We start from the raw sequence: 12,524 nt of genomic DNA, 5'->3' as shown, positions 1-12,524 counted from the left end.
AAGTAATGTTTGTCTTACTTGAGTAGTAATTTCCTCAAATACTTTTACTCTTCCTGTCCTCAGCTGTGGTCATGAGCTCAGGGTCATGAGCCAAAAGGACAAGATGGCGGATACAAGCTGTCCAAATGAGTTTCCTCCTCCGGGTGGATGGGCGCTCCCTTAGAGACAGAATGAGGAGCTCGGAGTAGAGCCGCTGATCCTCCACGTCGAGAGGAGCGGCTGAGGTGGCTCCTGGACGACTCTCTGGGGGAGGTGTTTTGGACATGTCCCCAGACCCAGGACACAGTGGAGGGACTATATCTCTCGGCTGGACTGGGAACACCTTGTGGTCCCACCGGAGGAGCTGGAGGACGTGTCTGGGGTGAGGGAAGTCTGGGAGTCCCTGCTTAGACTGTGACACAACCAAGAACAACATGGATGGATGGACTTTTTACTCTTACTTGAGTGATTTCCTGGACCATTAGGCCTCCTTTGTACTTCTAGTTGAGTAAATTATTATGAAGTAACGTTACTCTTACTTAAGTTTTTGTCAAGATCCCAGTTTACGGTCTTACCTGGACTAAAGCAAACAACCCCGCTCTCAACTATCTGATCAATCTACCTTCATTCTCACATTTAAAAACTGTAAAAGCGAAGTTTCTTTCGATTCCATCACATTTCAAACTAGAACTGTCACGATAATCGACTTTGTTCAGTTTATGAAGCTGAAACTGTACATTTTTTGGGGTCAGTATTCATCACGTGCACATTTTCTTTGCACTACTGGGAAAATGTTTGTTATTTTTCAGCTTTATCATCAGATTTAAGCCAAACAAGATTGAATTAATAACTTTTATGACTCATTACAGACTCAAACTAACAACTAAAGTGTTTCTTCTGCTGTTTATTTATCGCAGCTCATGATTTTTTAACAACATTGTAGATTTATAATAGTTTTCGTGGTTTAAATCTGCCTGGATTGTTGCGTCAGTGTCATAAATTAGCTTCAATATTATCGTTTATCGTCTATATTTACTTCAGCGATATATCAAACTTCAAAATGTGATATCGTGACACAAATTTTCTGAAAACCAAGCCCTTTAACAGGAGCATAGATGTTTATATTGATCACATTCTCTTGAAAATGACATAAGATGGTTTGAATATGATCGTTTATCGTGATATTTCTCCGTGGCGATGTATCGTGACAGCCCCAATCGCAGTAGTGAGAATGATCCAGTGTTGTCCAGCGAGTGGTCGTAGGGCAGGGCTTCGGTTTCCTCGTCCGGGTCTCGAAAAACGGAGAAATACGGCAAAATAAACATCGTTAAACTATTCCCCGAGTTCTGTCTCTTCGGTTCCTCTGTCAGTCTTTACAACAGTTTGTTTTTTAGTTGTTGTTTTTTTTATGCCAAGTCAAAACAACACCATTTATCACTACTATTTTAGTTTAGATTAGCTCAGATCATGATCATAACGACTCAACGACACAGACTCGCTCTACAGAAGCGCAGAAGATCATTAGATTTGAGTGAGATTCGATGGTTTGGAAAGTGTCTTGCTGAAGAGAACCTCACCGTGGGGCACAGCAATGAAATTAAAATGATCTTGTGTGAATCAGAATGAAAATATGCCTCGCAGTGGTTAATATTAGAACAGTAAATCCGCTGTGCCCGGTGTGGAGTTATAACACAAACACAGTCAAACTTGAGTTATGTAAGCGCACGTTTTATGTGGTCAAATCAGGAAATTCCACACATCTTTAACGTTACTCCCTCGGACTAAGAATAACAAATTGTGGAATAATAACACGGGAATTCATAGAAGTCCATCTATTTTTCCTCTGTGCATTTTTGTGTGAAGTGTCTGAACCAGGAGGAACCACAGACAGAGTTGAATCTGTGCTGCCCCCTGGTGTTTGGGAGAGTAAACAACATCCAACACGCAAAAACACATCCAAAAGAGTCAAGTTTTATTCGCTGAAAACGTTTCGACACTTTACCAAAAATGTATAAAGGACGTAGAAATATAAACGTAGAAAAAACCTGAGTGGTTGTCGACATTCAAAACTGCCTTTGCTGGAAAAAATATTATTAATAAGGCAATGGGAGAAGAGTAAAGTCTCTAAAACACACGGAACACACATATAAACACAGGACAGACACACTGAGACCCCAAAAAGTACAAAAATATCACGCTAATGCCCCTTTTTAGTGTTGGCAGCCGTACAGCCAGGCCCGTCAACAGAAATTTGGAGGCCCGGGGCGAGAACCCTCACATCGGGCCCCCTCTGATAAAAACGTCTCCCCTGACAACAGTAAAAAGTGTGTTTTTTTTGCTTAATTAGTCCCAAATCTCTCTGCACAGCCACATGTGTAAGATACTGCACCTCCCTCCACTTCCTTACGTTTGTTTTGGTAACATTCTGGATTTAAAGTTCTTTTTTAGTGTTTTTTTTAACATAGTACCACAGTTGATCCTTAGTCGTTTTATCATTTTTCAAAGCGAAGTTTCTTTCGATTCCATCACGACAGGTTTGAACGTCAAGATCTCGGTAAAAGTGTGACCTGAAAACACAAAAGTATTTCAGTTTTAAGGCATTTCAAAGTAGAACTGTCACGATAATCGACTTTGTTCAGTTTATGAAGCTGGAATAGTAGATTTTTGGGGTCAGTATTCATCATGTGCACATTTTATTTGCACTACTGTGAAAATTTTTGTTATTTTTCAGCTTTATCATCAGATTTAAGCCAAAAAAAGATTTAATTAATAACTTTTATGACTCATTACAGACTCAAACTAACAACTAAAGTGTTTCTTCTGCTGTTTATTTATCGCAGCTCATGATTTTTAACAACATTTTAGATTTATAATAGTTTTCGTGGTTTAAATCTGCCTGGATTGTTGCGTCAGTGTCATAAATTAGCTTCAATATTATCGTTTATCGTCTATATTTACTTCAACGATATATCAAACTTCAAAATGTGACATCGTGACACAAATTTGCTGAAAATTAAGCACTTTAACAGGAGCATAGATGTTTATATTGATCACGTTCTCTTGAAAATGACATAAGATGGTTTGAATATTATCGTTTATCGTGATATTTCTCCGTGGCGATGTATCGTGACACAATGATCCAGTCTTACGTTTCCATTGCTCCACAGTGAGCTCGGTGTTGTCCAGCGAGTGGTCGTAGGGCAGGGCTTCGGTTTCCTCGTCCGGGTCTCGAAAAACGGAGAAATACGGCAGCGACAAGGCCTCCGCCGCCGTCACTCTGCTCTCAGGGTCCAACAGTAACATGCACTCGAGCACGCACACGGCTGCACGGACGAGACACACGGGAAGAAAGAAATAAAATACAAAAGTAAAAGTATCACATGAAAAAATCTACTCAAGTAAAAGTGTTAAAGTACCTGTTGTATTTCATAGATTTTGAGTCTTTAAAGCTTCAAATGTGGTGATTTTGATAAAGATTTTAACTGGATTTTGTTCAACAGAAACAACTGAATCAATGTTTGTTTTTTTTCTGTTTTATTTGTGTATTTTTATTCTGAACGTGTTAAAAATAAACCTTTTCAGCACAATAATAAAAATACTTAAACTTTTCAGCCCTGTTCAAAAATGTAGTGTTGTAGAAAGTACAGATACTGCTCTCAAATGTACTGAAGTAAAAGTGAAAAGTATCCTCTTTAAAATGTACTTAAGTAAAGAACAGATACCTAAAAATTCGACTTCAGTGCAGTACTTTAACTTAAGTACATTTCACAACTTCCATGAGAGACAGACAGGTTTTAAAGCCATACTGTGGAACGTTCAGGCCTCCTTAAAGACGAGCAGGTGATGGTAAAAATGTAAATGTACTTTGGTTAAGAACAGATACTTAATATGTATAATTAAGTACGTTACTTCATTACTTTTACTCCATGTTTGTTGAACATTGAGCTGGATGTGAGCGCTGTATCTAACTTTAGTAAAGCAGCTGTTTTGTCCTGGTTTACGGTTTATTTTGTTCTGGTTTAGGGTAATATATTTAAAAAAAAACTGGATTTAGAAAGTTCAAAATCTTCTCAACACAGATGAAATAAAGTGAAATTATCAGGTGAAACATGGAGCATTATTCAGTCACATTCACATGATGATGGTCACTTGAAAACACATTTACCCACAAGATAAAATGTGAAGTTTTGGACTTAATTCTGGACAAATATGATGTAATATAATTTGAAAAACAGTGGACGGCTCATAGAGTTATAGAGCAGTGATGTGAGCTTCATGAACAGTTGGATCTGGATCTCATTTTCCTTTTTTTCCCCCCAATTCGTTTGCATTTTCACACTGAACCAACACCAGATTCAGCACAGAAGTGAGAGCTTTCTGCACAAAAAAAGCACATTTGGCAACTTAATAAGAGCAAGTTTTAAATTATTATTATTATGGTAGTGAAACGTTTGAATTATGGATCATTTCGAAGGGTAAACACTGTCCCACTTTCACTTTGAGCCATTTTAAACAGACTGAGCCTTGGCTGTTTCTCTCTGTGTTAGTTTGGCTTCTGTCATGTAAATAAAAACAAAAATAGTTTGTCTTTTGAACGGCTCTTTGAGAAGACCCTGTCCAAAAGAGTCGGATCACGTGAAGGAGCTGAAAGTCTCATCACGTCTCACATTTAAAACTATTACAAAATCCAAAAACACATGTCGTTTTCCTGGGTTTTCTTACCTTGTGGATCACAGTCTGGAAACACCTTCGTCAGGTCTTTCTTCTCTATTGTATCGAGGCCTTGGATGTACGTTTTGGCCTGAAAAGCAAACAGGAATCACATTAAATCGATATTATTTGATAAAACATGTTGTAGCTGCTGAACTCACATCTTCAGATTCAAGTTTTGACACAAATTCTTGAGACGGCGTCCCGATGATCTTCATGATCTCTGTCAGCTGGTCCAGGTCTGAAGATACGAGTTAAGGTTCAAGGCAAATACTTGAATACTTGAATCTTTAGTGATACCGGGGGAGCACAAGGATACGGTCGCTGCCTTTAAACAGCGGTTTCCCCTGGAGCATCTCGGCCATGATGCAGCCCACAGACCAAATGTCCACTACAGGAAAAACAAGATGGAGTTTAAGCCGAGGTGTGTGAGTAATGACCAAGAGGAGCAGCAGATCAAGTGTGAGACAGAAATGAAGCAGCTCTTTAGTTTACATGGAAACACAGCTCCATCTAGAGGTTATGTAGAAGAACAACGTTGTGATAAAGTTTAGTTTTTACTTTTTATTTCAGTGAACTTTTGCTGAAAACAAACGGATAAATGAGGGAAGATGAGACTGGTGGGTTTGTGTGTGGAGTTTGCATGTTCTCAGTGTCTGCATGCCTGTTTTGTTTAATTTAAATTTTAATTTAATTTTAATTTAATTTTAATTTAATTTTAATTTAATTTTAATTTAATTTTAATTTAATTTTAATTTAATTTTAATTTAATTTTAATTTAATTTTAATTTAATTTTAATTTAATTTTATTTTTTATTTTTTTATTTAATTTGATTTCATATTCATGTATTTTTATTTTTATTTTTTCCTTTTTTTCCCCCCTTTACCACTAAAATAATTGATATTTACGCAAGATGCCATCCGCCTTTATCCCCCATCAGGACTAAACACAAGACCTGAGGGGGGCAGCACCTTCTCTGCTGCCCCTTCCCCCCGGACCTCACTGCCCTCTGGACCTCTCTTTCCTCTGGACCTCCCTTTCCTCTGGACCTCCCTTTCCTCTGGACCTCCTGCTCAAACACATCAGAGACTCCTCCACTCTCCCAATCTTCAAAAAACCCTGAAAACTCACCTTCAAATAACTCTATTTATACTCTCTTTATCTCTTTCTTTTACTTGTGTTTTTTTTATCTTGAAATGTGCGAAGCGTCTTTGAGTATCATGAACAGAGCTGTACAAATGTTATTTATTCTTAAGACTAATCATTCATCTGATCTACTTTTTGTTCTTGTATAACAACAAACACGAGAGAGAGAGAGAGACCGGTCAAACAGGATTGAAACCAGCATCTTCATATTTCAGTTACAGAAATGAACTGAACAAACTATTTCTGTAAAATCACACTAAATACACAAAGTTGGTCGTCACAGTTCTGTCTGTTTTCATGTTTTATCCTTAGTCCTGCTCTGTTTTCCAGCCTGTTCTGCTCCTTCTTTTGCTCCATCTCTGTTTTTCCTGAAGCTGCCGTTCATTTCCTAATCAGTGCAGCTTAAATACACAGACTGGACAAACAAAAAAGTCACACACTTTGATTACAGCATGTATTCGCTGTGGAATTGTTTAAATTTCTCTTCTCCAACGTCACAGATTTATTTCCATCCAGTGCTGCGTTCATTTTTCACCTGTTGCATTGATGATGGTGGAGTCTGACGCTGCTCAAAGCTTCTCCAGCTCAAAGATTCTCACTGGGGTTAAGGTCTGGACTCTGTGGTGGACGATCCATGTGTGAAAATGACGTCTCGTGCTCCTGATCCAACTCTGTCGCTATTTGAGCCCGATGAATCCTGGAATTGTCATCGTGGAATATGCCCAAAAATCCACTGATGGAATAACCTGGTCATTCAGTTTATTCAGGTGTCAGCTGACCTCATTCTGCTGAACCTAGACCGGACCAACTGCAGCAACGACAACCTATTTGCTTCGTTAAATCCAGTTGACGACTTTTTTTTTGGCCGGGTAGTGTATTTACTTGATGTAATTGACCCAGAAAGTCTCATAATATCTGACTTTTTACGTATATAAAGTTGTTTTTGACGGATAAGTAACAGCTACATGACACATTTGGATCAGTTTTGTCTTATTTATTTAAGTTTTGTGGAAATAAATGCTGTTTTCAGTCTCCGCTCTGGTTCTGGGAGTATCAGAATTGGAATCGAGACTGAAAAATCCGGATTCTTGCATCTCTGATAATGAACTAGGCACAAAATAGTAGGTTCTCTCCCAAACGTGTGGTAATAACTATTTGCTTTCTCGCTCCATTATCACAAATACTGTTGTCGCTTTACGAAAACTTCAAACTCAAGTCTGATACAAAGTTATTTTCAACACAAAATAATAGTCCTACTTTCTGTATTACCCTGTGGTCTTATACTAGTACTGTGTGGTCTTATATTAGTACTGACACTTGCTTAAAGAAGTATTTTGATTAGTATCTGATTGTCACAGACTATTGCTGACCCTAGACTTGACCAACTGCAGGAGCTCGGACCTGTTTGTTTAGTTAAATCCAGGTTCCAGGCAGTTTATAAGCCAATGTATCCTCCTTTTTTCAGTCAGTTGTTGTTATATTGATCAGTCGCGAGAAACACTACTGTCGTTTGCATTTGCGCATTTTAAATCTGCATTAATCCCCGTTTGATCGACCTGTTTCTGACTTTATTTTCACAGTTTCTTTCCCGTATTCATCTCCAAAGTGAAAGCGATTTTAGTTGGTATTTAGAAAAGTGCACATTAGTGTTCTTCTTCAGACAAATTTCGCCAAAACTGCTGCGTAAAAATGAGTAAAAGGAAGGTCAGGTTTCACTTATATTACTGTACAATCGTCTGCTCCTTCCATATTTGAATTGTTGCGTAGAATTCTGGGATAATACTTATAAATCTAATATAAAATCAGTTTTTCTACGCCAAAAAGGAGGTCGTTGGAATAGTTCACCGAGCAGACGATCTCGCACCAACAAATCCTGTTTTTGTCAAGTTAAAACTAGTAAAATTGTCTGATCTTGTTGATTTGTGAACAGTCGAAATGACGTATAAGGAAGATAATCATAAGCTCCTCTTTGTTTACAGATGTTACTCGAACAGAAAGAGTCAATATCATCTTAAACGAACAGGAATATTTAAAAAATTAAGACTAGAACCAGTGAAAAACGTCATTGCGTTTGTGTTCGAGGGGTTAGTGTGTGGAACAAACTGGATGATAAATAAGAAGCATTTAAAAAAGAGGTATAAAACATTACTTTTTTTTAAATTACAGGACTCAGGAGTGATTCGTGTGAACTGTCGTGGTTTGTAGTTTTTCTTTTGTTACATATCGAGTCAATTTTTGTAGAACTGATGCTGCTTTTCATGGAATTCTTGTGCTTTATTATTAAATATTAAATAGCTTTAGGCCTTTTAAGTCATTTTTACTTCAGCCTAAACACTTTCGCTCATGAATAACATTTGATTTTTGAATCTAATGACCTAATAAAACACTTCCTTCCTTCCTTACGACACTAAATAAGTTGTTCTTTGCCTGATTTGTCCATTTCACGGGCACTTTCTGTTGGATTTTCTTAAGATTTACGTTTGACTCTTTGCGTTTCCTTCACGTCGAGTTTACCTGCGTGACGTCGGGAGTCGATCTCGTCCCCGTGAAGGTTCGGTTCGTGTTTGGTTCACGTCTGCGCTTCTACTCACCCGTCTGCGTGTAGTGCATCCAGTTGAGAATGACCTCCGGGGCTCTGTACCAGCGCGTGACCACGTACCCGGTCATCTCGCTGTCCGCCTGCCGCGCCAACCCGAAGTCTATGATCTGACGGTAAAAACACGAAAAACCAGCTCAGAAAACATCACGTCTGTAGGTAAATATTACAGTTAAAGAAAATAATGTAATGAACAGATAAAGATAAGTGTTTACCTTGAGCTCACAGTCTTGGTTAATGGCGAGATTTCCTGGTTTAAGATCCTAAAAAAACGAGAAATATATTTATAACAGATACATAACATTTGATTTTAATTATTTGCATTAAATTTGGACTTACCCTGTGTATTATCCCAGCAGAATGAATGTACTAAAACACAAAAAGACCAAAAAATATGATTATATATCGAATTATCGTTCAGTTTATGAAGCTGGAATCTTTTTTTTTGTTATTTTTTGGCTGTATAAGTCCACAGATGAGGACACCTCCTGAGACCTGGTGTCCTCATCTGTGGACAACACATTTTGGGTTGTTTAGGCCACAGTGCAAATTTTTAGAAGAACAGCAACAAGAATATGTTCAATTTTGAATATTTCTAAGAGTTTAGAATATTTATTTATTTATTTATTTTAATTTATTTTTTTATTTGATTTGATTTTTTTTTACATTTTTTTTATTTGATTTGATTTTTTATTGTATTTTAATTTTTTTTTTTATTTAATTTTACTTTCATTTATTTTAATTTTATTTTTGTATTTTTGTACTTTATTTTATATTTTTGTATTTTTATTATTTTCTTTTTTATTTTCTTTTTTGTTGTATTTTAATTTATTTTATTTATTTATTTTTATTTATTTTATTTTTATTTAAAGGCATATATCTTCCTGCTCCTGTCAGCAGCACAAATGAGACACATTGTTCCTAGAGGCACAATTGTTTCTAATTTTGTTTTTTACAATATATGTGTTCAACTAATAGTTTTTGCAAATAAAGTCCTGCAAGAGCTCGGGTCTCAGGAGTTTAGTCATTAGTTTGTGTCTGTAATGAGGCATAAAAGTGAATTAAAGTGTTTAATTATGCTATTTATTTATCACACCTCAGGATTTTTAACAATATCGTCAATTTAGAATAGTTTTTGTGGTTTAAATCTGCTCTTGTGGCATACATAACTTTCAGTTTTATCGTTTATCGTCTGTATTTCCTTCAGCGATATATGGACAGCCCTATCAGAGAGTGAGGAGTTTTATGACATAATTCTGCTGTGAACACACCCACCTTCAGCCCTTTGAGCATCTGATAAACTAAATACTGGATCTTCTCTTCCGAAAGCCTCTGTAACTTCATGACTTTCCCGAGGTCTGTGCCCATGAACGGCATCACCAGGTAACTGCGGCAACACGTCACACTGAGGGTTTGGATCATGCGTATTTAAGAAAAAATGACAATGATCCAGACTTACAAATCAGTGAATCTGTCCAGAGACAAGTCTGCGGTGAAAACATCGAGGAGACCGATCACCTGCGAGACAGAAACACTCACAAACAGCTCTGACGTTAAAGATCATGCGATGTGGGGACCTACATTTTCGTGTTTCATGTGTTTGAGGAGCCGTAGTTCTCTATAGGCGCGTTTGGCAAATAGTTCTGACTGGAAAGGCCTGTACAGCTTCTTTATGGCGACTTTAGCTCCTGTTCTGGAGTCCAACGCCGAGCTGCGGAGCACAAACGTCACAGGGTTAAACGCAGGGCCGGCTTTAGCGTCCAGGGGGCCCTAAGCTGAGTTTGTCTCTGGGGGCCCCCTCCTGGTTCAGCTGTTGGTGATTCACATTTGACACATTCTGACTCTGCTCTCGTCACTTTGACCAGTTGTTTTTGTGTTTATCTGAACAACATCAGACTGAAAACATCCAGAACGACACAAGTACAACACTGGGGTGATCGGGCCTTGTCTGTGGCTCCTGCACCGTCACTGACTTTGGTCTTTTTAAATCCAGGCTTAAAACATATTAATTCAGACTGGATTTCAACACTTAGTAAAGTTCTGCCACATTATCATTATTTATATTTTGTTGTATTAATGTATTTTATTTTATTCTCCTGTTTTACTTTGATTTTAACGTGTTTTTAATTTGATTTTACTGGAAAGCACTTTGGTCCCGTTGAGTTTTGTAACGCGCTCTATAAATAAATGTTGATTGACGAGAACAGAACACAAACATATAAGGAGCGGGGTGAAGATTTTTAAACTTCTAGACATTTTTTTTTCCATTTCTGGTGGATTTTAATGTTTTCCAGTTGTGACAGTGTTTCTTACATTTACATTATGTCGGGTCCTTGCTCCGGTGTAAACACAGAGCTGCCCTCACCTCTGCCCGACTCAAAAACAAACACAGCAGCAGATATTTTAAACAAATGTAATAGTTTTAGAGGGATATTTAGTCTGCTGTAAACACACAAGCCCTGTGTCCAATAAAACTTGATATATTATATGATTTTCAAGATAAATGTATGAGCTCTTGGGGGCCCCCTGGTGACCTCGGGCCCCTAAGCAGCTGCTCTGTCTGATTAAAGGCTGGACCGGCCCTGGTTAAATGAAACATAGTATTGACACAACCAGGAAAAAGTGATTCTGCTCTGTCCAGTGAAAGACTCAAGGCTCATGGCACTGGCTCCTTCGGCTCATGGCACTGGCTCCTTTGGCTCATGGCACTGGCTCTTTTACCTTTTGTCCTGTATTAAGCTGTTTCAGAGTCAAATCACAGTCACTAAAGTGGAGTTAGGCATTTTCTCAGACACAGACACGTGTGTTAATTAGGAGAAAATGATGTTTTGAAAGGTCCTGTGTAAGTCTAATAAAGCCCAGAGCCACAGGGGCGGCTCAGGACGCACAGGGGGGGCTCGGGACGCACAGGGGGGGCTCAGGACGCACAGGTCTGACAGGAGGGAGTGGGGTGTTTGCTTTGTAAACTTTACTGTGCTATTCCAATATCAGGCCTTTTAAGGTCATGAATCTGTCAACATTAAACCCAAGGACACCGTAAACATCCCGGTATCGTCCCTGTGCGGGGGGAGAGGGGGGGGGCTCACGGACACCAGCCCCACGCGCGCGCACTCTGGACTGAACAGAGGTCCATGTCAGGTCCATGTCAGGTCCATGTCAGGTCCATGTGACCCGTGCAGCTCAGGTACAGTGTGGGGATCATGTCTGTGTCACATCAGGAAGTAAAAAAGCAGCGCGTTTCTCCTCGTGACGCGCGGCTCCTTTTGTTTGGCACAAAGCGCGTGTCCCGTGGCACCGTGGCATTATGTCACGCTGCTCTTTGTTACGCAGCTACACGCAGACTGAATGTGGATTTACACTAAAAAAACAAACACTTAGAAGGACTCACCACACTGTCCCGTACGCCCCGGTCCCCACCTGCCGCAGCTCACGGTACCGATCCGGGACGTCCCAAGTGGTTTTGTTCACGTCCTGCCGACAGTATCCAGGTCTGACGCGCTTAGACATCCTCCTCAACGAAATAAAGGAGAAGAGACACGATTCTGTGCAGCCTTTGTCGCTCCTGTTGTCACACAGCCATTGTCCCGGATCCTCTGAGTTCACCCAGGCTCCTGTGCGCCTCTGTGCGGCTCTGTGCGGCTCTGTGTCCCGGATCCTTTGAATTCAGGCTCTGCGCAGCTCTGAACAGCTCTGTGTGTCCCGGATCCTGTAACTTAAGGCTCTGTGCGGCTCTGTGTGGCTCTGTGTGTCCCTAATCCTTTGAGTTCAGGCTCTGCGCCGCTCTCTTTGGTTCCCTTTGGCTCTGTGCGCCTCTGTGTGGCTCTGTGCGCTCCTGTGTGGCTCTGTGTGGCTCTGTGCGCCTCTGTGGCCGCTCGGGGCGCACCCAGAGGTTACCAAAAGCCACTCCCGAATCTGATGCTTAGAGTGAACGTGAAACACAAGGTGGAATGTCAATAAAAGACACGAACAGAGAAAATATATAACCTATTTCAAACACAGCGCGCGCTCCTCAGTTTCCCTCAGACTGAGCTCAGGAGGGACTCTGCTGCTCCTTTAGCTGCTCCTCTGGCTGCTCCTCTTCTTGGCTCATTA

At 39.6% G+C, this 12,524-nt stretch overlaps 1 protein-coding gene across 1 annotated transcript; it reads right to left on the bottom strand.

Moving 5' to 3' along the window:
• Positions 1–1,692: 1,692 nt before the first annotated feature.
• Positions 1,693–12,500, bottom strand: mapk12a (mitogen-activated protein kinase 12a). Its single transcript, XM_033968131.2, has 12 exons — positions 11,821–12,500; positions 10,014–10,143; positions 9,892–9,950; positions 9,708–9,819; positions 8,772–8,801; positions 8,648–8,695; positions 8,428–8,542; positions 5,009–5,080; positions 4,851–4,930; positions 4,702–4,780; positions 3,129–3,302; positions 1,693–2,546 (listed from the first exon to the last, which is right to left on the bottom strand). The coding sequence occupies exons 1-12, from the start codon at positions 11,937–11,939 to the stop codon at positions 2,479–2,481; spliced, it is 1,086 nt and encodes a 361-aa protein (XP_033824022.1). The 5' UTR covers positions 11,940–12,500; the 3' UTR covers positions 1,693–2,478.
• Positions 12,501–12,524: the final 24 nt, after the last annotated feature.

This window comes from Periophthalmus magnuspinnatus, chromosome 6 (assembly GCF_009829125.3).
Source record: "Periophthalmus magnuspinnatus isolate fPerMag1 chromosome 6, fPerMag1.2.pri, whole genome shotgun sequence".
NCBI classification, from domain to species: Eukaryota; Metazoa; Chordata; class Actinopteri; order Gobiiformes; family Gobiidae; genus Periophthalmus; species Periophthalmus magnuspinnatus.
The sequence above is the reverse complement of the archived record's forward strand: the minus strand, read 5'-3'. Positions and strand labels throughout refer to the sequence as shown.